General features: G+C 41.4%; 1 protein-coding gene across 2 annotated transcripts in view; it reads right to left on the bottom strand.

Moving 5' to 3' along the window:
- Window positions 1–27,202, bottom strand: part of PTPRR (protein tyrosine phosphatase receptor type R) — a 239,296-nt gene that overhangs the window by 73,140 nt on the left and 138,954 nt on the right. For both annotated transcript variants that reach the window (XM_059402463.1, XM_059402464.1), the window contains 2 exons: window positions 26,704–26,814; window positions 16,740–17,002 (listed from right to left, as the gene is read on the bottom strand). In XM_059402463.1, the coding sequence (XP_059258446.1) occupies window positions 16,740–17,002; window positions 26,704–26,814 (374 nt within the window). The remainder of the gene's footprint in view (window positions 1–16,739; window positions 17,003–26,703; window positions 26,815–27,202) is intronic.

The following is a 27,202-nucleotide window of genomic DNA, read 5'->3' as shown; positions in this document are numbered from 1 at the left end:
GGACCCTGAGACCATGACCTGAACCCAAGGCAGACACTTAATGGACTGAGCCAGTAATTCTATTACAGTGGGTGCATCTTTGGCGCAACACAACTCTATTTGCTTCCAGTGTGGATTCTAGAAGCTTATTTCGTTTTGCTTTATTCAGCCGCTCACAAAAACTCACGAAGCATCAGCTATGTGGAAGCCCATATAAACTGAAGATACTGACAAATTAAACAGCAATTTGCCCTTTGGTAATTTGCCTTTTATTTTTTAGGAGTTCACAGAGCCTCTAAAAAAAGGTAAACAAGCCTCCGGAGGATTGTGGCAAGTTGCTGAGGAATAACGAAACAGAGGAGAAAAATGTTTGCAAAATCTACTTTTTTTTTTTTTTTTTTTACCACCACCATAGTGGTTATGAGTGGATTATGGGGCCAAGACTGCCCAGGTTTACATTCAGGTTCTGCCCCTTAAGACTGCGATCTTGGGCAGAGGGCACAGCCCGAGTGCACATCGGTTTTGTCATCTGTAAGATGGGGACGCAACTAGTATGCTTACTTCATTAGCTCATTGTGAGGATTAATTGAGATAATAGATGTAAAACACCCGGGCCAGTGTTTGGCACCTGGTAAGGGCCATGTAACTCTGAACGGGCATTATTCACAGCTTTACTGTGGACGGCCGCTCTCAAGACACCTTCAGTACTGCTGCTGCAAAGACCACGGCTTCCTCTGCAGTTATGGCTTGTGTGATTATAAATTTCCGTTATCGTTTTTGCTGCCCACGGCTCTCACGGCTCCCACGGCTCCCACTCCTGTTAGAGCCACGGTCCTGTTCCCGCAGTTCTTGCCGTCAGAGCTGTCACTGTCATCACCAATTACTGGAAGTATGGTGTATGGTGAGTGTGTGTTTGTATAAGGCCCCAAAACATATTAGTGAGGGTTATCTCTGGGGGTCAGATGGCTGTGACATAATTCCTATGTTTTTGTCTTGGGCTAAATATGCTTTCAAAAGGGGAGCCTGGGTGGCTTAGCCAGTTGAGCGTCTGCCTTCAGTTCAGGTCGTGATCTGGAGTTCGGATTGAGTCTGCTGTCGGGCTCCCTGCTCAGTGGGGAGTCTCCTCCTTCCCCCCTTCACACTGCTTGGGCTCTCTCTCTCTCACAGATAAGTAAACAGAATCTTTTTAAAAATGATAAAAAATATATGCTTTTGAAGTTTCCATGATAAAGAATGTGTTATTTGAGGGCACCTGGGTGGCTCAGTACGTTAAGAGTCTGTCTTGGGCTCAGGTCCTGATCTCAGGGTCCTGGGATCGAGCCCCAGGTCAGGGCTCCCTGCTCAGCGGGGAGTCAGCTTCTCCCTCTCCCTCTGTCCTTCCACCCTGCTTGTGCTCTGTCTCTCCTGACCTTGCTCTCAAATAAGTAACTAAAATATTTTTTAAAAAAAGAAAGAACATATTATTTGTATAGTTCACTGTATAGTTCAATATTTGCATAGCCTTTTTTTTAAATATTTTATTTATTTATTTGAGAGAGAGACAGTGAGAGAGAGCATGAGCGAGAAGAAGGTCAGAGAGAGAAGCAGACTCCCCATGGAGCTGGGAGCCTGATGCGGGACTCCATCCCAGGAATCCAGGATCATGACCTGAGCCGAAGGCAGTCGTCCAACCAACTGAGCCACCCAGGCGTCCCTGCATAGTTTTTTGACAAGAATTTAGGAGTGCCTGGGTGGCTCAGTCAGTCAAGTGTCTGACTCTTGATTTCAGCTGAACTCATGGGTCATGAGTTTGAGCCCCATGTTGGGCTCCACGCTGAGTGTGCAGCATACTTGAGAATCTCCCTCTTGCTCTCTCTTTAAAAAAAAAAAAAATGACAACAATTGATAAGGGCTGGAGAAACATTGAGGTCTCATATTTACCTATATTTGGTATTGCCTCCTGGCCAATACTCCCTTACTGAGAAAGGAAGGGTATAGGAGACCCCCTTCTCTGCGCTCAGAAGGTATCTTATAGATCACCTGATTTTTTTTTTTTAAGATTTGATTTATTTATTTGACAGAGAGACACACAGTGAGAGAAGGAACATAAGCAGAAGTCATGGGAGAGGGAGAAGCAGGCTTCCTGCTGAGCAGGGAGCCTGATGTGGGGCTTGATCTGAGCCCAAGGCAGATGCTTATCAACCGAGCCAACCAGGCACCCCTATAGATCACCTTATGAAGACGTAGGACCACATGCTGTCTTTTATTTGTCCTCTATGCACTAAGATCACATAAGGCATTTAGTCCCTGCCTTATTTCACTGTTATTTTTTCTCGTGTCAAACCTTTCCTCATTTGTCTCTATGTTTAAGAAGAAATATTTTTGATAAGAGAAGAGATCTTTGTGTATTTTAGCCAAGCTATTCCCAGGAGAATGCCCTTGGGCTGGCCCATAGCTCAGTTTTGAACAATTATCCTGACATTATCCTGAGAACAATCCCCACAAGTTCTACCAAGAATAAATAAAGCACAATGGAGTAAAATTATCCTCCAAACTAGGAAAAGCAGTTATATTTTAGTCAGGAAATCTAAGGCTTTTCAATGTACTATGTGCTTTTGCCCAAACTGTCCTTGCGGGACAAATGGTTTTAACAGCATTGAGAAAATAGAAGTAAGGAGTGGAAAGCATTCAGAGTAGCTGATTGTTTTTAGAATAGTGACAAAGTAACCTTAATCTATTTACTGTTCCTCTTACTAACTGTCCTGACACTTTTTTTTTTTAAAGATTTTATTTATTTATTTGACAGACAGAGATCACAAGTAGGCAGAGAGAGAGGAGGAAGCAGGCTCCCTGTCAAGCAGAGAGCCCGATGCGGGGCTCGATCCCAGGACCCTGGGACCATGACCTGAGCCGAAGGCAGAGGCTTTAACCCACTGTGCCACCCAGGTGCCCCCTGACACTTTATTTAAAAAAAATTTTTTATTAGGTTCAGTTACCCAGTATATAGTACATCATAAGTTTTTGTTGTAGTGTTCAATGATTCATTAGTTGCGTATAATACCCAGTGTTCACCCCAATGCGTGCCCTCCTTAATACCTATCACCCTGTTACCCTCTACCCCCACCATCCCCTTTCTGTAACCCTCAGTTTGTTTCCCGGAGTCCGGGTTCTTTCATGGTTTGTCTCCCTCTCTGATTTCTTCCCATTCCATTCATCCTGACACTTTAAATGTTAAAGGATTAAATATGTGATTTTATGAGACAGAGGGGCCAAATGATGACTTTATTTCTAGACTATTTGTCAAAGTTTTGGGATGAGTAGGTTCACGCTCAGATCTCCAGCACAGCTCCTGTTAAAGGCAAACTCAGCAAGTTTGTTTTTCTTTGCTGGGAGAAAGCCTTTCTAGTGCCCGTATAGGCCTACATGGGATGCTCATAATCAAATATTGCTTCTCATGTAGACTCACATCACAGAAGGGTCATGACGAGGTGATGTTTGCAGCCTAACTTCATGGGAGATTATCCAGGAGCCCCAAGCTAAACCCAGTAAAGAATGATTCTTTCCCCTCCCCCCTTCATTCTCCTCCTATGCTTCCTTTTCCATCTGCTCAATCTTTTTGCTTCATTCAACTTAATTCAAGAAAATTTCATCAAAAAATCCAATTCAATGCAATAAGCATCTATCAGACACCTACTGTAAACAAGACATTTTAAGGGAAAAATCAGGTTTCAAATTTGTGTAGAAATGTAAGGGCCTACACATTTACGTACAGTGGTTGATAGCTGGGGGTCTAGAGGCAGACCTCTATATCCCTTCCATGGCTCCCACGGTCAGTTAGGTGACCCTGAGTCAGTGACATACCCTCTTGATTAACTTCTTAGCATAAATAGTAGGTAACACATCAAAGTTACTCTGTAAAGAATTAACAAGAAAAACTGATAAAAGAATTCCTAAGAGAAGTTATCAGACACTTTTTTTCTGTGATTAGGTGTTCCAAATGGCCAATGAAAAACTGTATCTGAGAGTCAGCAATGGCTTTTCTAGGATATTACTTTTCGATTTATATTTGTGATAAACAGCCCCTGAAAGCCCTAAAGATGTCTCAGATCCACTGAGGGGAATTAAAGGTGGTGTAGCTACTTCACTGAGTCAGGGCAGTGGAACCGTACTGGAAGAATCTCATGGAGAATGCTTCCAAACAGTGCAACGGGTGCATTGTACATAAAACTCCCGAAGCCTGAGGAAGACACGTGTGCCCAAACAGAAGGAGACCCCAATTCCCCTCAGGCCTCTGAGTCTATCTAGGGAGGTTTCTCATGAGCAAGCTTATCCGAGGAAACAACTGTGGTCTCAAAATTCTTTTCAGGGAGGCCTGGGTGGCTCAGTCGGTTAGGCATCTGCCTTCCACTGAGGTCATGATCCCACGATCCTACAATTGAGCCCTGCATGGGGCCCTCTGCTCAGCGTGGAGTCTGCTTCTCCCTCTCCCTCTGCCTCTGCCCCCTGCTCATAGGAGCACTCTCCCACTCTCAAGTAAATAAATAAAATTTAAAAAACAAAACACACACAAAAAAACTCTTTTCAAAATTGGGGGTTCCTGATTAAGAAAGAAAAAAAAAAAACCCTGCAAGACCAATAGCAGAGCAAGGGCATGGAAACTTGTGCTTACCTTAGAGTATAAGAAGGGTAGGCCCCACCAGCCCAGCTCCCACCCCCCACCCCCAAGGCCTCCTGAGGACACAGGTGAAAACCCATGTTTTCACAGGTTTTCTGTGATTTCACTTCTGATTGAGATCGAAATGTGAAATAATTTAGAGCTGGCGACCAATCGACTACAACGCTTTGCCTGAATAACCCAGTGCTGACCGATGGTTCCCAGAGATCTACAGTTGTTTGTCAACAAGTTGGTTAACGTTGTCTCAGTTCCTTCATTAGTAACACGCAAAGGGGTTGTCTTCCAGCACGCGCATCTTGTGATCCTAATAATTTTAGTAATAGATCCATCCCCAGAAACACTGTGCTCAGGAAGCAGGTAAGAGCGGTAGGAGTGAATAGGGAAAGGGATTTTCGACAGTCATTGGAAGAGTTTTCAGTTTTGCAATTGACAAGTGGTATCGTCCAGCAGGGGGCGTGCCCGCTGATTTGACTCCAGGGCAGAATTATAGGAACATCCCTGGGACATGGGCCAGGACCACTCACATTGCGGTTTTCAAATGCAAATAATTTAAATATAGAAATATAAAAGATAGTAATTTAAGTATACTTGAACATTGACAGGCAGTTAAATATAAAACTATGCTAGATTATATGCATGAATTTAAATACATGCATATATTTAAAATCATATGTACATAGATATGTATCTATCATGTGTATAGATCTAGACAAACATATTTATATATGTATCTATCGCCTCAACTCTTCCCCAGAGCTACTGAGGCTAAATTTTTGTTTGACTCAAGAATATTTCCTATCTAGAAATTCTATCTAGATGGGGGAGGAAGTTCTATCCAGAAATGTTTCTATAGAAATGTTACAAAATTTCCCTAGGGGAGTCAGATCTGAAGTTAGGTCTAGGGGCCATTGCTCAAAGTTTCCTCTCAACTCTAAAATGTTGCATGACTGACTTTTTTCAGTCATATATGATCACCACCTGCTTCCTGATTCTGACCATACCCATCACGACCACTGCCACCAACACTGAGTGGGAATGAAGAAAGGAATTAAATATTTATTAAGGTCTAATATGCTCCTCCAGGCACCTTGATAGGCAATAAGAATACTAATGGTGTTAAGATATCCTTATCCCAAGGAGTCTACAATTTAATTTACTGAATTACACAGTTTAGCCTTCTAAAGAATAATAACGATTTAGGGGGGTAAAAAGTGTGGGGTCATGTTTAAGCCATGTTTGTTTTATTGTTTTTATTATTTTACTTATTATTAGTATTTTTAAGATCTTGACATTCTTTTTTTTTTTTTTTTTTTAAGATTTTTATTTATTTGCCAGAGAGAGAGAGGAAGAGAGAGCGAGCACAGGCAGACAGAGTGGCAGGCAGAGGCAGAGGCAGAGGGAGAAGCAGGCTCCCTGCCGAGCAAGAAGCCTGATGTGGGACTCAGATGCCAGGACGCTGGGATCATGACCTGAGCCGAAGGCAGCTGCTTAACCAACTGAGCCACCCAGGCGCCCCTGATCTTGACGTTCTAATGCCACTTGATTTTGTGCCTCTCCTCCCACCCCTAAGGGGATGAAAGCATTGAATGACATGTACCAATTAAACATACTCTAGGGAGACTCTTATTGACACCATATTAAAGATTTCATGAGACACTCTCCCCACTGTAGATTTTACTGGTGTCTCTGGAGAGGATAAAAAGCCAAACTCGAGAATTTCTGTCACACGCAGAGAGGCCTAGGTTTTCACTTTTAAAACATACTGTTGTTTCAGGGCACCCCCTACAGGTCATATCTAGTAGGACACATTTAAATTAGAAATCAGGAATCTTTGGGCTCACCACTTCTTAAATATGTCCCTCATTGCTCTCTCAAGGATTTCACATTTAATAGAGATTAATTATTCCAATAATATCTCTGTGTATATGCTTCCAAAATATCTACGAGCCAAGCTCTTAGACTCAATCTGCCCAAATAACAAAACATGTAAGATCTCTCTCCCAAGACTTGGTATATGTGTTGCGCTTTATTGCTTACACTCTCTGATTCTCAGAGATTGAACTGGAAGTACACTCACTCTACTCTGAACTTCTCTAATACCGAGGCCCTTCTCTTGCACAGTTTTTAGCTAGGACAGGACCTGTTTCTATTAATTTTTTTCCTATTCATTGCCGCCTCCAATACATTAACACTCCATGACCAATGAGGACAGAGTGGGCAATAAAATGCTTTTAAAGTTGACATAATACACTATAGAGCTGGTTTAAAGTAAAAAAATACTCTTGTCCACAAAACAGTGATGAAAAATCAAGCCGCTATTGCTGCAGTCAAGACTATAAAGATTACCTGTATAAAGAAGTTGGATGGAAGAATTTCCCCACTGTAAAAGTTTCATGAGCATTTTTTTTTAAAAAGACTGAAACTTTAAAATCCCGTTAGGAAAGTAAAGACAAGAATAAGGACAGTTACTCCATACAAATCTCTACAGGATATTTGAAGATGAAGTTCTTGCTTCACCTGGAAAAATCTGCAATCTTGTTATTTGAGATCTCTGTTTAGATTACTTTATAGATACAAGATCATTCAACTGCATGATTTTTCATGCTTGAGAGTCTTGATGCATACCGTGCTGTAATAACAGGTTCAGGATAGAGTATCTTTAATTGTACAAGACTTATATATTAAGCCAAGCAGACTTTCAAACTCATTGGTCACACAACAGGGTTGGAGAAATGAAGCACCCAGGAATGAAATGGCAAGTAATAAGTTTTCCACGTCCTGGAACTTTCTAGAACTAAATGGACTTTTCAGAGCTGAAACAGATGAGTAAAGCTAACTCTGATGAGTAAGGTTAACTTTGTATTATTCAGCCAGTATTTAAGAACCCTTATTACATGTGTGGAACTAGGAAGCAAGGAAACAGATAAATGAGTTCTTGGGAGATTTGACTTGTATGGGTTGTGTGTGTGTGTGTTTGTGTGTGTGTGTGTGTGTGTGTGTAAGAGAGAAGGAGAGAGAAGGCATTTGTGGAGTCTAAGAAGCGTTGGAGAGGTGGTGTGAAGGTAGTTTATTCCCAGGGGTCTTGTTTTTTTCTATGGATGAGCTGGGGAAAAGGAATTTAAGGAGAGCAGTGCAAATTTGGAAAGATTGCGTGGGGCAATGAGAATGAGCTGAGAAAAGCAACAGATTTCTGAGCAGTGTCAAGCAACCCTTGGAGACTTCATGTGGCTAAGGATCCACATTTGAAGTATATTCTTTCAGGCTATGATAGGTCTTTGCCATGCTTTCATTATTTCTTTTATTATTTTTTAAAGATTATTTACTTATTTATTTGACAGAGAGAGAGAGAGATCACAAGTAGTCAGAGAGAGAGGGGGAAGTAGGCTCCCTGCAGAGCAGAGAGCTTGATGCAGTCTCAGTCCCAGGACCGTGACCTGAGCTGAAGGCAGAGGCTTAACCCATGAAGCCACCCAGGCGCCCCTTTGCCGTACTTTTAATCTATTCACTGTCACAGGCCCTTTAGCACTTCATCATTCCTATGATCATTATTGATTAAAATGGATTTAAGATTCCACTTTACTTTTCAGAATCCTTAGGTAGACTAAGGATTCTATCAGGAGAAGAAGATTCTTCTGTGAATGGGGATTTAGTCACAAAATACTACTGTAGAAATCAAAAGGCAATGGCAACTAAAACACAGCAAGAATAAAACTAATCATCCAGGAAACTATATTCAGAGCAGGGCAAAAAGGGTTGTTACAAGCTCTCCTCAGTGGCGCAGGGTGCTAGAGAGGACGTGCAGGGCGAGGAGCTCAGACTCCTCCCTCATGGTGGTTAACGAGGCAACGGCCAGCACCAGACTCTCACATCTGGAGGCTAAGGGGGAGATGATGGGGATCATCTGTTTCGCTTTGTTTTTGAAGTAATTCTTTCCATAAAATTGACCTAATGGTAAGGACTTATGCCTTTGTTTCTTATTGAAATGTAACAAATATTCATAGCAATAGGTAGTATGTGTCAGGCATGGTGCTAGAGACGAGAGAGAAGGAGGAGTGGGGCAGGCAAGATGGCGGGCCTGGGAAAAGGGAGAGATACTGAGCCTCCCATGACATCTCAGAGTTAGAATAAAAATTAGCTCCTGAGTAAAAGCATTTATGTTATATTATAATACACCTTAGCAATATTAATTTCATTTGACCCATTGTCTTTAAAATTACCTGTGGATTGAATGGGAAATGAAAAGGATTGGACGTTAAGCATTGTTACAATGAACATGGCTTTCAAATGAAAGTGTTCAAGGCAATTTGTTATTTCTCAAGTTATAGCTCTTTCATCACTACACTGAGACCGTCTTCGAAAGTATCTGCCAAACAAGGCTATGGTTCACCTGCCAGAGAGGACATTACAAGTCATTACGGAATCTATCTATCTATCTATCTATTTGTAACAGAAACAAGAACCACCCTCTTCCCTAGAGGACCCTGACTAATAATGGCCTCAACGTGCAGTTCTCCACTAGAGGGCACTATTTGCACACACTACAATAGCCTTCATCCAGGCCCGCTACAGAACATGCAGGAGAACAGAGCCCCCTCACTGGGTTTAAATTACATCCAGATAATCACGACACATTACGGAATGGAAATGACATTTTAACGTTTGTGATATATGTCCAGGTAAAAACAAAAGCAAAAACAAACAAAAAAAAACCCCAAATCCATCAGTTGAAAAATTATTTTGCTGCAGTCACCCGCTGGGTGTGATCTGTGATTATTCACCATTGTGCTCTAGAGGTCATGTATCAATAGCTGGGAAGATATGATGGTAACAGAGCGGAGCATCGCTGCAGGGGAAAACGATGTTCCAGCGTCCAGAAAATGCACAGAGCAGAACCGTGAGCTGTAGCTTTATGACACATTTCAAAGAACTCCAAAGGCAATTTGTCTGCCAGCAAGGTTAAAAAAAAAAAAAATACCCTGACACAGTAATGAAAATTCAGAGCTGGTCTCTCTCTCAAAATAGGAGGCAAAACGTACGCTGGGAATCATCTGTACCTGCCCTGATTAAAATGCTTCTACAAAAAAGGCCATTTTGCCTAATTCCGTCAACCTGTACATCCAGACCTGGAACATAGTCCCCTAGCAAAAACTTGTAATCTCATTTGAAAAAGCCCCGCATTTAGGACTCTCTGCAGGAAAACTCTCATTTGGTTGTGGGTGGAGGCATTAGCAAGCCTCAAAACATTATAGGAATAACCTCTACTTTAGGGGCAGGACAAGGGAGAATTCTATAGAAGTGCTAACATTATGCAGCTAAGGGAAATAAGCCTAATTTGCTCTAAAAACAGGTCGGAGCCTATAGAATGGCTCTAAGAGTTCCCAAAAAAGAATTGGGCTTTGCTCCCCAACGTGGGGGTGGAAATAGAAATCACCTACCAAAGCAGGAAGCCAGGGTCCAGGATCAGATCTGGAAGTTAATGGGTGCTGTGTTGAAAGCTCGGTGGGGATAACAATGCTGAGAAGACTTTCCTGCTTCAATCTCAGGTCGCAGGAGCCTGGGTCATGGGTGTCTAGTGGAAGACACAGAGAGGCGGACCCAGTGGGACTTAAACTGTTGTTACTCCACCAGGGGCCACCAGGGGCTCAGACACTTCAGTCTGCTTGGAGAGAAGCTAGGTCTTTGCTTGCCAACAAGTGGTGGCTAATTTTTACCTTTTATAGGCAGAACTCTATTTTAAAGATTTATTTGAGAGAGAGCACGCATGTGTGTGTGTGTGCGCGCGCGCGCGCGCACACACACACACACACACACACACACACGCGCGCGCGCGCGCGCGCGCGCGCGTTCAGGGGCTGGGGGAGGGAGAGAGGAAGAAGGAGGGAGAGTCTTAAGGTGACTCCATGCTGGGTGCTGACCGGACTTGGGGCTTGATCTCACCATCCTGAGATAAGGACCCTGAACTGAAACCAAGCGTCCAATGCTTGACTGACTGTACCACCCAGGTGCCCTCCAAACTCTACTACTTTCAATTCCTTCAAAATAGATCTCGGCTTCTGCCCTGGGTGGTTTCCTCTGTCATTTCTCTCATTCACCTCGATCGCCTTTTGTCTCATGACTTGCAATTAATTTGAGGGCAGATTAAAAACTCCTCCTTCCATTTTCTTAATCCTGGTGTTGGTTTGTTTGTTTTAATAAGGAAAAAATTTTTTTTTTCTTAAAGATGTTATTTATTTATTTGAGAGAGAGAGAGAGAATGAGAGAGCTGTGAGGGGAGAGGTCAGAGGGAGAAGCAGACTCCCCACCGAGGAAGGAGCCCGATGCGGGACTCTGATCCTGGGACTCCAGGACCATGACCTGAGCCGAAGGCAGCTGCTTAACCAGCTGAGCCACCCAGGTGCCCTAATAAGGAATACCTGAAAGTTTTTTCCCTAACCCTTCAGAACCCTGACACACCTCCATAAAAATGCAACCATTGTCTATCGTACAAATAAAGAGGAAAGAATTTGATATTCCCTGTAAGCAAAGGGCTTGTGCCTATTTCCAAGGACTCCCCAACTCTGGACATTCCCATAAAGTACTTTAAAAAGGTGTGGTAATCAAAAATAAGGGAAGCTTAAAATTCTATCAACTGTGTCCGCTAGGAAGAGGTAGAACATAATGGTTATATGAAGATTGGATATCGACCCAGCATCTGGGAACAACCGGATGGTGGAAAGGCCTAGACGGGCGGTGAGCTAGCCTGGCGGTGACACAGATCTCCACCTGTTTTTAATCCACCTCACAACATAGAATCTTACTTGTTTAGAATCTGCAAAACATTCTGATAGCCAAGCATGAAATTTGCTAAGGCAATCAGTGTGACACTCCATAATAGATCTACTTAGTAAATACATTGATTTGTAATCTATTATTTTCCTTATTTTCTGTAGAATATGGGAATATTCTACATCACACACACTCCAGTATAGTACTTATTAGGACTACAGCCTCTGGAGCCAAATTGCTTGGGCTCAAATTCTATTTGTCACTCTCACAAGCCCAGTCACTCATTATTATGTTATGTGGGCAGTAACTTAAACTCTCTGAGTGCCCATTCCTCCCCCTAAAGAGGGGATGATAAGTCCCTTGTGAGGATTAAATGAGATCATGCATGTAAAGGGTCCATAAGCATTACTAAGTTGTTGTTTTGATTGAAGTTGCTTGGAACTAAATTTGGATTAACTTCTAAATGGTTGCTTGTTATGGGTTACATTACGATTCCCATATTGTCAGGCTGAAAAAATGAGTCGTGGGTCATAGCGTTTGGTGGTGTTGGGTCATAGGTTCCATTAGAACGACTGGTATCTATTAGAAGGAGGCTGTTTGGTCTGAGTATTGTGGGAAGGATCAAGGAAACCTGGAGTGTAAACTCAGCTTTGCTCTAACTAGTGTTGTCACCTTTGGCCAGTGTAGTAATGTGGTTGGTGCCCCACCTAGATCACCTTGGCCAGGCTGCGTCCCACCCACTCCCCTCCCCCACTGCTGCGAGTAAGGGCTGTGAACGGCACACACAGGTGCCGCTTCTATGGAGAATCACTTTGACCGATGGGAGTAGCCCAGGCCAGATGTGCCTACAAAGTTATGCTTCTGCCATTCCTGGGGTGGCCTAAAGCCAGTGGTTGACTGACGTGGAGTACAGGTGCCCACCCTGTTTGCCTCAAGGGGCAACAACTGTTCATGAGCTGCCACTCATGTTTCAGGGCTCCTGGTGTGAACAGGCTGAGATCAGCTGAAACCACCTCATTGCTTGGCTTCTTTTCCCCTGCTCTGCCTCCCCTATTTCCTTTAGGCTTCTCCTGAGAGCACCCTCACAATAAATCACACGGGCAAGATTCCTTGTCTCGGGCTATGCTGTTCTCCCCTGAGACCAAAAAGGGAAGATTCTGGGTCTCAATTTCCCTAGACAGAAAGTGAGGGAGTTGGCTCCATTTCCATTAATGGGTCTTGCATGAATACAGATTTTAATTTCCAGAGTATTTTTGTGTACTCTATATCCCGATATTCAGCTGTATCTATTCTATACGCTTTCCTTTTCTTATATGTCCCAAAGGGGGATTAATTGAGAAGCTATTAGGTATCTTCTAAGTCAAAATTTCTGCGCACTGAAGTGTTTCTCCATTACGGAGAGCAGGGGACAGAAACTGGAACCTTCCATCTTGTCTGGAGGAAATTATAGGAAACAAAACTTTTAGTTTAGGTGTAGGAGACTCAATATTTTCTTGGTCAGGCCCATGTTTTCATTGTCTCCACTACAACAGAATCTTTTTAACTTTGATAGAAATCTCCCAAGTTCAGCCTTTAAAAAAAAAAAACCTTTAAAATCATACATCTGGGTGTTACATTATCATTTGCACAATATTTATGGACCCAAATAAACCATATTAAGGTACAATTTCAGGGAAGTTAGAGAATGTTTATTCACTGGCTACTGAAAATCCTTGTGGGCCTCCGTTGTGACAGACAATCTCCATTAATGCCATATATTTCCTAGCTCACGAGTGAGAGTGCCCTGTCACAGGGAGACACCCTTTCTAGACAGTTCCTTCACAGTCCTTGCTCACTAACTGACCTATTTCCTACATTGCAAATCTACACAACAAAGGACTTGATTAATATGTTCAATCACTTGATGAATGTCTGAAGTAATATTAGCACAGAGACTCAGCTCTGTGGTTTATCGTAAGCTATTTGTTCTTACAGAGGCTCTTCAGAAATATTGGCGCTCTCCAGAATCAAATGCACATTAATTAATTAAATCCAAAAATTCTAGTGTTTACAATGTACCAGGATCACAAGAACCATAGGAGACACGAGAGGGTTTTTCAAGCTGGTGAAGGGATAGGATGAAAACCAGTTTTAGTCCCTTTTTGAGTTATTCTTTAATGAAACTCACTGCTAGGGGAGGGGTACATGTGAGAATTCACAGGTGTGAAGAATCCCTGTGGGTACAGATAAATGTCACATCACGGTCGACGGTAGGAGGTAAGTTTTGTTTGGGATTTGGAGACTAGAGATAGTTGAAGGAGAGAGAATCGGGACCAGGTGAACAAAGACGCAGATGTGACCATGAACCCTGGAGAACAGACTGGATGGAATGGAAGGTTTGTTTTGGGAGGTAGTGGCAAACGTATTTGAACAGAAGGATCAGGGACCAATAGTACAGGCCCTCTGAGGCCCAGCAAGGTGCTCTGTGCTTAAGCCTATAGACACAGGGATTTTGACACAGCAGAGTCATCGAATGCAAACAGTGTTACAGCAAGATAAATCTGAAGAGTGTACAGTCTGATGGAAGGAGAGGAAGAGGCTTAGATCAGGCAGAGAAGAGGAAATAAAATCATCTATGTGAAACATGGAAGCATGCTAATCCTGGTACCATTCTTATAATTTCTGCATTAGCAAAGAGGGCACAGTTGAAAAAAAGAGAAGGAAAACTGATGGGATAAGTCATCAGGGTTTAGAGGGAATGACCTGGAGCCTTTGTGGACAGAGCAGTTTCTCTTCCTCTGAGATGGGAAGGAAGTGGGAGGCGAGGGGTGGGGATCCAGCAAAGTTTATAGACCAGATGGCAAGGAGGCTCTCTGACCCTGATTATACACTTGGCTTTGCTGGAGTCCCCCGTGTGGACCATAAAGATGAGTAAGATGCCATCTCCGTACTCTCCCTTCGCAAACATTCACTTCACTGAAATGAATAAGGAGATACTTGAACTTAGGCTTTTGAAATTCAAACGTGCCCAGAAGCAGCCTACAAAAGGCAAGATTCTGGCAATAGCCACCCCTTAGAGGATTTAACCACTGGCCTTCCTTAGAATTGGCGGTGTTGATGGTAATAAAATTTAGTCTGACTTCTAGGTAGTTTTATTATCATCTTTAAATCATCTATAGAAAATGACCACCTTGGGGCGCCTGGGTGGCTCAGTGGGTTAAAGCCTCTGCCTTCGGCTCAGGTCATGGTCCCAGGGTCCTGGGATCGAGCCCCGCATCGGGCTCTCTGCTCGGCAGGGAGCCTGCTTTCCCCCCCCCTCTCTGTCTGCCTCTCTGCCTACTTGTGATCTCTCTCTGTCAAATAAATAAATAAAATCTTTAAAAAAAAAAAAAAAGAAAGAAAGAAAATGACCACCTTAGGATGCCTGGGTGGCTCAGTTGGTTAATCGACTGCCCTTGGCTCAGGTCATGATCCCGGATTTCCGGGATCGAGTCCCGCATCGGGCTCCTAGCTCCATGGGGAGTCTGCTTCTCTCTCTGACCTTCTCCTCGCTCATGTTCTCTCTCACTGTCTCTCTCTCTCAAATAAATAAATAAAATCTTTAAAAAAAAAAGAAAGAAAATGACCACCTTATCGCTTTCATCTGAGCTGATCTCTTCAAACACCCTGCCCTCGGTACACCACCAATGCCCAGACACCTGCTTTGAGGTTTTCTTTGAAGCAAACATCAGTGTGTAAAACTAATTTGGGTGACAAAAGCAAAAGAGCCTGAAGAAGCAAAGGAGTCAAGTTTAACCCCTTCATATCACAGATGAGGAAAGTGAGGCTCAGATAGAATGACTCACATGAAGCCACTCAATTCAGCAACGGCAAAGGTGTGTCTGGATCCCAGTTCTCCTGACCCCTGCTTAGCCTCAGGGAGAAAGTTCCATCTCTTCTACAGCCCAAACAGCAATGTGGCCGTACCCAGCTAAGAAAATAGTACCTGGAGACTCACATGGATCCATTCAGAAACCAACCAGTATTTGGGAGGAGGAGGAAGAAAATTGGATTGCTCTCCATTTTTCTTCTTTTACGGAGTCAAAATGTTCTCCCTTTATGGGACTTGGACTTTGGAGATCACTGCAACAATATCTTTCTTTTTACTTCATTCACTATTTTTTGACAATACTTACTAAAAATTTCAATGCGCACCGTGGTCTTCTGAACTTATATTTTCTGAAGGAATGTGGCGTGCATGTGTGTGTGTGTGTATGTTTGTGTGCATGTGTGTTATAGGAAATATAATAAAAATTTAGAGATGTGACCTGAAAACCCAAGGCACCAAAAGAACAGTGATACAAAATGAAGATACAGGAAAATAAGGGGAGAATGAACCTGGGAGTGTACCTCAAGAGCCTTTCACTTCCCCCACTACCGTGGTATGCAACGCTGGATATAATATCAATCATATTTTAAATATAAACAGGAAGCTTCTTATTTTAAGAAACGTCTGGGGAAGATTTACTTAATATTTTGGGGAAGTAAAGAATTAGCACCTCTTTTATGTGTCTTGCATATCCTGGTTTTCAAATGTTGGTTTTGCTTTATTTATTTAATTTTAAATTTTTTTAAAAGATTTATTTACTTAATTTAGAGAGTGAGAGCATGAGTTGGGGGAGTGGGAGGAGGAGAGAGAGAATCCTCAAGCAGACTTGTTGCTGAGGCCAGACCCCAACACAGGGCTCAATCCCAGGATCCTAAGATCACGACCTGAGCTGAATTCAAGAGTCAGATGCTCAACTGACCGAGCCACCCAGACACCCCAGGTTGGCTTTGCTTTAAATGAGAATGTCAGTATAACTATATCACAAAGACAATAAAAACAAAGTCATGGATCTCGAGGTATTTACTATTCATTTCCTTAAAGGAAATAGGAGGCAAACTTTAAAAAAAAATTGATTTGTGACATTGATGGCTCCTAACTTACCCCAAACAGTAGGGACTTTGTTAGGAAATACCCTGAGTTTATTCCTAGTCCTTCTATCTACCAGAGTTTTGAGGACGATTAAAGAAGATAGTATCATATCAGCAGCCCTCAAAATGTACTTAATAAATGATTACAGAAATTGTCCTGGCGTTAAGATGAATGTGGCTTGGGACTACACGAGCTAGACAGAATCTGATATAACTAGAAGATTATTGTAACACAGCTAGATTCTCTGGTGGGACAAGAAAGACAACTTCTTCCTGCTGTCCATTTGGTGGTGAGCAATTTTACCCAATATGCCAATCATCTTTGCCTCTATCATTTTTAATTGGTGAATATCCTTAAAAAAAAAAAAAAAAAGCAACCTGTAGAGGGTTACAGAAAAGCTCTTACCTCTCCTGAAGTCCGATGGGCTTCATTTTGAAAGGAGAAGGGCAGACAGAGGTGGTAGCCTTGATCTCAGGAGAGTATCGGCTTTGCGGGTCCACAACCACACTCAGCACCTTGGGGCCTTGCTCGGGCTGGACCATGCTGTTGACTGTCTTTGCCTCAGACTGCGCTGGTTGTAACGCAAGGGGCGACAGGTGGATCTCCTGGTTTTTCTCCTTATCGTGTCGCAAGGAGAGCTGAAATTTTTCTTTTAATCTGTAAAGAATCTACAGAAGGAGATATAAAGGCTTGCTTTTTCACACTGAACAACAACATACAACCTTCTCACCCTAACCCAGAAGACCAACTAAAATGGAGGTTTAACGATCATACACCCAACCAAAGCATTTTAGAATGATTTCTCAGTTGTGTTGGTGTTTCTAGCTATTAACTAAATGTGTCCATGAATCTATTCCTCAAATTACATTCAAAAGAAAATTTGGCTAATTTTATGAAAGTGCCAGATGTCAGTTTGATCACATGCAAGTTTTTACGCGAAATGACTGGAAGGGAAGGCTGATCAAAGGGATAGTCATGAAATATAGGCTTATGACATTTATAGAAACAGAGATCTGCACCCAGTACAACAGGTGAGAAGAAATTCTTGTAAAATATTAATGCAAAAACAGTCATGCTCTAAATTGTAATTTCTTACGTTGGTAAATACCCACACTAGTCATGTATTAACTTGAATACCTGGTAACTTCTTAAAAAAATTAAATTCTGAGCACCTACCAAAGAATAATTTGGGAAACCACAATTTCGTTTCTTACCTTTTTCCCCTTTTAATTTTAAAAAAGATTATTTATTTATTTATTTATTTAAGAGAGAGTGGGGGCGGGGGGGCAGAGGAAACAGACTCCCTGCTGAGCAGGGAACCAGACGCTGGGCCTGATCCCAGGATCTCAAGATCATGACCTGAGCTGAAGGCAGACACTTAACTGACTTGAGCCACCCAGGCGTCCCTCTCCTTTTTAATTTTTAATGCATGTAGGAAAAAGCAAACATATCACTTCCTCCATTCTCAGAGTCCTTTCTGGAATGGCTAATTCAATTGAGAAATGGTAGGATTGTCATTTTTAAAGGTATCAGACTGACTCTGCTGGGATGCTCGGTGGACCAAACTGTCTGAGAGAAGCCACTATAAACGATAAACCATTAAACGAGAGAGAAGGGAGTCATTCAGAACTATTTTTCAGTGCCCACCTAATGTCACGTATTGTGAGAGGTCCAGAGTATTCTGCTCTGAACAAAACAAACTGCACCTTGTACTTATGGAATTAGGGATATGGAATGAAAAAAGATCTCAGTTAAGGCATGATCTCATGGTGCTGGGATCGAGTCCTACATTAGGCTCCTTGCTCTGCCTCCTGCTTCCCCTGCTTGTCTCTCTGACAAATAAATAAATAAAAATCTTTAGGAAAAATAAAGTTCTCAGTTAAAAAGTATGTCCTTTGAAAGAAGAATAAATGTGAGGAGAAAACAGAGCAGTTTTTGTGACTGAGCGAAAAAAATGCCTATTGCAAAAAATGCCATGAATTCCACACCTCGATAAACTGAAGTTCACATGAATGAAACCAACAGAAAGAACATTCCAAATGCGTAAGGTCTCAGGAAATATGCTACCTGTATACGTTTCCTGAAAAAAAAAATGTACTCCAAGTCACAAGAAAGATGACTCAAAGTTAAGAACTGAATAACTACAAATTGTGATCGAAGAGGGAGCTTTGGAATTATGTAAAGAGGGTGAAATGAAATTTAATTATGTCTCAGGTTATAGTAGCAAGAGGGAAGCTTGAGCAGATAGAGAAGAAATAGGAGCAATTGTACTAAGTGACTTATAAATTAGGGATACGGAGGGAATCAGAGTTTGAATGGTCACTAAAGGTCCTTCTGACCTAATTATACATTTAAGAAATTGTAGTCTGGCTGAATAATACGGCTTCCCCAAAGCCCACAGTCAGCAGGGACAGACCCAAGCCCTAAGGCAGTTCTGACTGGCAGACCCATGCACTTTCCACTGCCTTACATCTGGACCTTATGTTACCTCTGGTGTTTTCTTTGCCATGCATGATTCTTAAAGACGGACTCTGAAATCACATCTGCTGCAGATGTGGTTCTCATCACTGGGGTTCAACACCACCAAATCTATCTTTTGTGGGTTGAAAGGTCTCTTAAAGGAAAGGGACTATGCACATGGGAATAGAACTAGAAATGCATCTTATGAGTTGAACTGCCAGGAAATGAAAAGGAATCCTTATTGTCTTTTATCAGTTCACTTCCTCATTACCTGGAAACTTTTACACTGGTGGTGTTCATTGACAAAGGTAGGGTAAAGAGAATTCTTAAATTGTTGCAAGCAATGGGTACTCAACTTTCCTATGAGAAATATTACTGCGTAAGGAAAAAAAAAAGACATCTAATATTAAGTGACAAGTCTTTTTACTCAAATCAGACTTTTACAACTGTAGGATAGAACATATTGAAGATAAATATCCTTACCCTGTGCATCATGCCCTAAGGATTGGGAGGTTTTTAATTTACTGCTTCTCTTCCTTTTCTATATCTCTCAAAAGGCAACTGGTCACCAGTCTGCACAAACAAAACCCACCCTAGAACAGTACCCATCAGATAACACACATCTACTAAATTAAAAACGTAATTACTAAAAGATGAAACACCAGAATTTAAGGTGGGAGAGCTGCTTATTATTTTTTATTTATTACTATTTATGAAAATATTTGTTTATTTAAGTAATCTCTACACCCAACATGGTGCTTGAACTTACGACCTCAAGATCAAGCATCACATGCTCTTCCGCCTGAGTCAGCCAGGCGCCCCTAGCTTATTTCTTAGTTTCAAGTCACTCATTTTCCTGAATGAGAAGAGAAACAAATACATCTGTACCTTTACAAAAATATCTTTAATAAAAGATACTGCATATGTTATATATTCTAAGTTCTTCACATCTAAATATAATAGGTAAATTGGAACATGTGCCTGCCTGTTTACATTTGGGATTTGGAGAAGCATATTTCAGAAATGAAAATGAAAAAGCCAAGGAAATACTAGCCTTCCCGAGAGCTCTTGACAGGTCACTTCTACGGTTTTATTGGTGTGGAACATGCTCTAGTCCAGAGTCCTTTACTGCTCGGGCTTCTGTTCCTGATGAAGGACCTTTGTCACATAGTTTACAGTCAACCCTTCACTTCATCTCTGGTGATAGGTCAACTTTCTAATCTACGTATGTGTACAAACTATGTGTACAAACTGATATATATCTTTAATCAGGGAAAAGCAGAACTGTATAATGCCTACAAGACACTTCAAAAATCCTCGAGAGGGAGACTGGGCCGTCTGGCGAAATGTGTAAAGAATTGAAGACACTGTGACGGGCAATGGGATGGTCATTATGGAGTTAAGTTTCGGGGAGTCAATCTCAACCAGCTGGGCTTTAGCCCTTCGGAGGCATTCGGCAATGTCCGGAGCTGTGTTTGGTAGTCATACTGGGCTATATGGGGAGGCGCTATTGGCATCTAGTGGGCAGAGGCTAGAGATGCCACCAGATACCCTCCAGTGCCCAGGACAGACCCTCTCCCCCCAGAAGAATCACCCAGCCCCAGACATCAACAGAGCCGCTGCTGAGAAACTGGGATAAGGGCTCTTAAAAATCATCTGCTATAATCTCATTTCACATTTAGACTCAGAACACTCGAATGACTTCTAGAAGGTTAGAAAGAAAGTCTAGAATCCAAGTTTCTTGACTTAATGCTTGTGATCATTTAACTCTACCGTTTCTTCTAAATCCCCACATGCTTCTTCCCAACTCCTTTCCCAAAGCCTCTGGAAAAGTGTGTCAGAGGTTCTTCTCTGTGCAGATCATGGTCTGGAAGATAGCACAGACCTATTTATCTTTGTGAATGCACTGTGTGGCAAAGTTCAACCTAGAAGCTTATGATAACAAGGGCAAATCAGTAGTTTTGGTTTTACTTTAAGAGCTTGTTTAAATCTCAGGATGCAATAAAGTCATTTGGTCATTAGGGAAAGAAAACCGAAATACTGAGCAAGAGAGGGGCTGTAAAAGTCAAATAGTAGCAGGGAGAAGAAAGCCAGAGGAACACAGAAATGAGAGGAAAGCTACAAAAAAATTCAATAAAGCTCTTGTGCTGCTTATAATTTTCACTTAAAAATCTCAAACAACAACAACAAACAAACAAGGAAACAAAACAAAACAAAAAGACAAACAAAAAAACCCCCCAAATGTCATAAGTGTATGACTTAAACTTCTACAATGTTATATGGCAGGTATATTTCAATAATTTAAAAAAAATCTCTTAAGTAGGTAACACAAAAGATGTTTGGCTTAAAATATGTTCCAATTTAAAAATAAAGCCATCAACTAAAAGCCCATAGTATTTTCTTTACAGTATTTTACAGTCAGTTCTGGAAGAGTTCATTCTTTCATTTCTTTCAGTTGAGTAGACGTGAGTCAGTCGCTACCACATTCTGGAAGCAACATTGCAGGTGCAAAGACAGCACAGAACCCTAACTTCTGGGAATTCACAGGCTTCCAGAAGAGATATGTGGAAAAATTACACCCAGTAAAAGATAACATAGGCATCTTCATCATCTTTCCTTTCGTGGCCAGAAGCAGATGTTCACAAGACAGAGTGTGAGGACTTCAAGAAACCAGTTTGATTCCTTTATACAATAGATCATGGTAAGGAGCCCAGACTTTTAACCCAGATAGTTCTGGGTTTGAATTTCAACCCTTCTTCTCCCACTCCGCCCAACCCCCATCTCCCGAACCCCCTCCCCACTGTATGTTCTTGGTCAAGTCACTTATCCTCTCAGAATCTTGGTCTCCTCATCTGTAAAATTAGGAAACTAAATAGATCCTATAGTTAATCATCCTGCTCTGTATACATAAAATACTTTGCTAAGAGGGTAGATCATATGTTAAGTGTTCTTAGCATAATACAAGATAATAGGAAGAAAGAAATGAAGAGAGTAGGAGGACACTTTTGGAGGTGACGGGTGTATCAATGACGTAGATCATAGTGACAATTCCTGGGTGTACACTGATCTCCAAACTCGCCAGGTTGCATCCATTAAACCTGTACAGCTTTTTACATGGCAATCATACCTCAAAAAGTGGTTTAGAAAATACATTAAAGATTTAGCACCAGGCAATAAATGTAGTACCAGCTTCCTACTGGTAAGTGTGCAATAAAGGGAAGACACTATATCTTACAACTGTTACTATTTTTATTATTATTAGGGGATTATATTCTAAGCTAAGTGGTTTTATTAGTATAAAAAATTAGTTCAAGACATACACCTACTCTGGAAGATAGTTCTGTAAACAATTCATTCCAGTAGGACTCTATTTCCATTTCCTCCAATCCCTAGGGGTTTTATAGAACAAATTAGAAGAGTGTGGCTGTTTATGTTCATCTCTGACATATTCTCACTGGCTGGTCCTCGGGTGTAGCAGGTGTTCTGACATAGGATTTCCTGCCTCCGCTACCAAGACCATGAGTAGAAAGACTCTATGCATGTCATATTTGATGGAGGGCTCCATGGCCCCAACATGTTTTGGCCCCAGAACTTTGTTGATCCAAATAACTGTGTTCCTGTATTTTCAAAAATTGCTTTCTGGAAGCAATCTGGGCTATAGATATCTCTACCTACATCTCATAAATGCCTTTGCACTTCTTAATAAACCTCTAAGTACACTGGAAGGTTTAATTTCAATGATGAATGATGTCCTTTCCTTTGTTGATTGAAGTTTAATAACGATTTCTTCTCAGTAATAAATTTCCTCCACCTAAAACAGACTGAATGGATTGGAAACAGTCCACACATTTTTTTCTTGGAAAATCATATTTGTCTATTTGTTGCTCCACCCCACTCTAGATCCACATTTGAGAGATGCTAAGTAAGTCACACATTTGAAAATGTCATGCATGTCTAATTTTATGCCTGGCAACATACTTTTTTTTTTTTTAAAGGAAAGTAAACAATATGCCACATTTCAAAAATTTTGCCAAGCCTTATGTTATTGTTACATAGCACACGTAATCCACCATTACAACAATTTACCTATAAAATTTCATCTTAAAACATGAAAAACCATATGCTTTTCGTTTCTCTGGTATGTAGGAAGGCTGGATGCAAATAATGGTATTTGATCTATCATAAATATAATTACTGCCAGAGGGAAAATTCTGTGCTGTATCTTCTCCTTTGCCATGGAATCAAGAAAATTATGGGAAACAGAATTGGAATATTCTGTGTTTAAAAATGATGGTGTAACTATTACTGAGAGAGCCAAGTTAAAAGACTTACTTTAAATCAAGGTCATTATCAAAAACACTTGACCATTTACACAGGTAAACTTTTTTTGGAGAATCACATTTGAAAAGTCCCTTGTCAAATGTTGACTTGTCAGTGCTGTAGCTACAACAGATAAACTTAACTTCATCTTAATCCGGTCTAGGTAGCATTTTTCTATCACTATTAATTCCTTCCTATATAATGCTGGTTTCTCTGTTACTTCTTAAAGTGACCTTTTCTCAATAAAATTTAAGATTGTGGGGCACTGGGTGGCTCTGTCAGTTAAGCATCTGACTCTTGATTTTGGCTCGGGTTGTGATCTTAGGGTCATGGGATCAAGCACCAGGTCGGGCCCCATACTCAGGGCCAAGTCTGCTTATCCCTCTCCCTCTACTCCTGCCCACCTCAAATAAATAAAATAAAATCTTTAAAAAGAATTTAAGGTTGTGTTTGCAAGATATCATTTTATTTCTTTCATTTATTCAACAGCAAATGGAACCCAAATCAAAAGTGTTGCTTCTCTCACGACCCCCACCTCCAACTTATTCCTCTCCCCGAAAATGGGAGTACCACCCAGGTACTCAGCCAAATAAATGAGGAATCAACCTTAATTTCTTTCTTTCCTTCTCCCTGAGAATCAGTACACAGCAAGTCCTGCGGTTTCTGTTTGCAAAAAATTCCCAACCGTTCAGGACCATCTCTCCATGTCCACCACCATCCCTACTCTGGACAATTATCATCTTTGTCATTAGGCTAACACAGTGGCTTCCAGAAGAGTCCTCCTGCTTCCACACTTCACCTGGTGCTCTGTCTCCAACCACTCTTCACCAGCAGAATACCTGCTCTTGTAAACATACATGTCAAATCACACCAAGACTTTGCTTTACAACTTTCAGCCTGCACCCTTCTTGCCGAACCTGGAGAGACTAGCGTCCTCCCACGCCAGCGGCCCCACACCCCCGTGTCCTCTGCCTGCGAGGCCCCCTCCCCACATTTTCACGTGTCTCAGGAGTCTCAAAGTGCTCTGTTTCCACTCATATTCTGGTATCTCTTCATGGCACTGAATAATATTTGATTTTAAAAAGAAATGACTAGACTTTGTTTTTTAAGAGTGGTTTTAAGTTTACAGAAAACAGCAGAGAGTACAGAGTCCTCATGTAGCCGCATTCTGCTACTTCCCCAGACAATTTGCCCTATTAACGTTTTGCATGAGTGTGATTACACATGTCACAACTGATGAGTCAGTATTGATACGTTACAATTAACTAAAGTCCATAGTCTACAGTAGGGCTTGCTCATTGGGTTACACATTCTACGGGTTTTAACAAATCCATGATGTCATGTAGCCATCACTACAGTGTCACACAGAATAGTTTCACTGCCCTGAAACTCTGTGGCTCTCCACAATTTATCCCCTCCCCCGCGACCTTTGGCAACCAGTGATCTCTTCACTGTCTCTGTGGTTTTGCCTTTTCCAGAAGGCCAATACTTGGAATCACACATATGTCTGCTATTTGATTAAAAAAAAAAAATACTAACTTAATTATTGTCTGTGTCTGCCTCTGGAGTTTAGGCCCCACAAGAAGAGGGACCCCACCTGTCTTGCGCTCTTCTTGGCCACAGCACCAACCACAGGTCCACAGGGGGTCCCCTGCAGGAATTTGTGGACTGAACAAGTGGATGGATCCACTTGCGATCACCTATACTTTTGAAACATTCCTTTCTCGATTTGTTTCAGTAACATTGGGGCAGACTTATCTAGGTTTCTGACTTTTACTTTGGTACTCTGCACCGTTCCCATTCACACTGGGAAAAGAAGAGCTGTTCTCTGGTCTTGAGTGGTTGAGAGTGTGGCCAGGACAGCTCCTTTTGCCTCAGGAGACCAATATATGTCCTGCAGGTTTAGCCAGTCAGGGTGGAGACAAGGAGGCTCCTTGAGCTAGAGATGCAGAACTTGGATCGTGTCCTACAAGGTAAAATCAAACTCTGCTTTGCCACTTCCCTCCTTGCCTTTGCTCTGCTCAATCTCACCCCTTTCCTGCCTGAACAATCTCTACTTTTAGCACCCTTCACCCCTTTCTATTCTCCTTTTCCTCTCATCTTTTCATCTGTGAAGCAGAAAAACACCATAAATGTGCCTGACAAGAGAGAAAAACAGCACTCAAGGTTTCCTGTTTTAAGGAAAAGAAGACCCATGTATTTTAAAGTGCAATTAAGTATAAAAAAAAAAAAAAACCCATACCTTCTAAGAAACTAAAAAATGTCCAGTGGTCTCTGCCACAGTTTGCCTAAAACCTCCAACTTTGTCTACTTAATTTTTTTTCCCTAATATCCACCATTTAATACACAAAAACTGATTTTCTTACTCAATTCTTTAATTTTCTTATGTTTATTGTGTCACAATTTCTAGAAATCTTCTTTCTACAACTCTTCCCATAAGAGACAGATGCCTCTGGATTCGTGATGATGGAAGCTTGAGGATGTCCTTACTGCTTCCTACATTCAGACTCGAGGAAATACACCCATCGTCACCCTGTTGAAGGCCTTAATTGTTTTATATCCTTCAACTTTAGATTTACACAGCCCCTGTCTTTCCCAAGTAAGCCCTGATCTTTCTAATATAAACCCCTTCCTAGCAGGGGAAGCATAAGCGAACAAAAACCATAAGACACTTAGCAACACTGTTGGTTGTGGAAAGAGTAAATAATTTGTTGTCTTTGGGGGAACATTTAAAAACTAAGAAGGAATATGTTTGAAAATGTACACAATTAAAAAGAATGCAGCACAAAGGAAAAAACATTAAAACCCATTTGTAAACTTCAAATATTTTAAATTACAACACAGAATTTTCAAAAGAATAGGAAAATCTTACCAATGTATTTGAAAAGTATCTCTTAACTCATTCAATACCAAAGAGCGCTTTCTAGTGTAGTGGGTTTATTCTGGGTTCCCCCTTTTTTTTTTAATTAGAAAAGTACTTTTAAAGGCTACACATTTGTAATTTGTACTTTATAGAGCTATTTGCAGTGTACACTTTTATACTTTTTGTATTCATTTACCTAAAAATTTAGTTCACAGTGAATTATGTGGTTTTTGAGCCTATAATCATCTCATTTTAGTGCATAGAATTTCATAAAATGCAATCCAGGTCTTTTAAAAATAAGGAAATCAACCACTACTGAAGATATAAACTTGCCCCTAAGACATGTTTCTTTTTCAAATTTTTCCTGAGTTCCATCAAGATGATATGAAAGAAAAAATAAAGTAAGCCCAAAGTGTGCCCATGAGACTTTATTGACTTTGAGGGCTCTAGGGATCTGGGTAAATCACTTTCTAAAGCTTCATCCCAGGTTGATCAAGTTACCAAAGGCCCCACTGCAATTACAACCTTATTCTGCAGGTCAGAATCCATAATTCCATAGGTTTTCCTTTCCTATCACTCTGCTGTCAGAGAAACACCCCCAGTCTACCAGGATAGTAGCTTAGCTTCTGTTCCCAGACTTTTCAACATTCCTTTGAATGGCAGTGTATCCAATAATACTAAGCAGTGGCTCGGTAAGGGATAAAATACAGAAAGAAGCCCACTTACCATCAAACACGTTACTATAATAACAAAGATGCTGAGAAAAATGACAACAGCATAAAATCCTTCTTTGCTCCAGATTTTGTCCGCTTCGTGCTGCCCTTGTAAAACATTTTTCTTTAAAAGCAAAACAGAAAGTCCGACGTTAAAGGAGAGTTTGAGGAGAATGGCGTTCTTATCAGACACTAAACATATTTTTAGCTTGATTCCATTCAGTGGAGTAGAACACACCTACCTCCCCCGCAACGAGAGCTGCTTCTCAACCTGATCTAAGACAAGGACTGCCGTCCGTATACACTAAGAGATGATTTTATCTCCTGTCCAGGAGCAAGCATGCCTGACATGGCAAATTGGGTCCTGAACTTCGTAAACATCCCTCCACCAGTCCCTCTCAGAAATTACCTGGTTCATAAAGTGAAAGAGTTCTGTTCTCTTCTGTGTTGAAGAAATTGTTTCGGAAGCTTTCTTTACTCTGTGTTAAGTCCCCTCCCACAGCACCGACACC

The sequence above is a fragment of the Mustela nigripes genome, chromosome 6, assembly GCF_022355385.1.
Source record: "Mustela nigripes isolate SB6536 chromosome 6, MUSNIG.SB6536, whole genome shotgun sequence".
Taxonomy (NCBI): domain Eukaryota; kingdom Metazoa; phylum Chordata; class Mammalia; order Carnivora; family Mustelidae; genus Mustela; species Mustela nigripes.
Note: the sequence above shows the minus strand (reverse complement) of the source record. Positions and strands in the feature narration are given on the sequence as shown.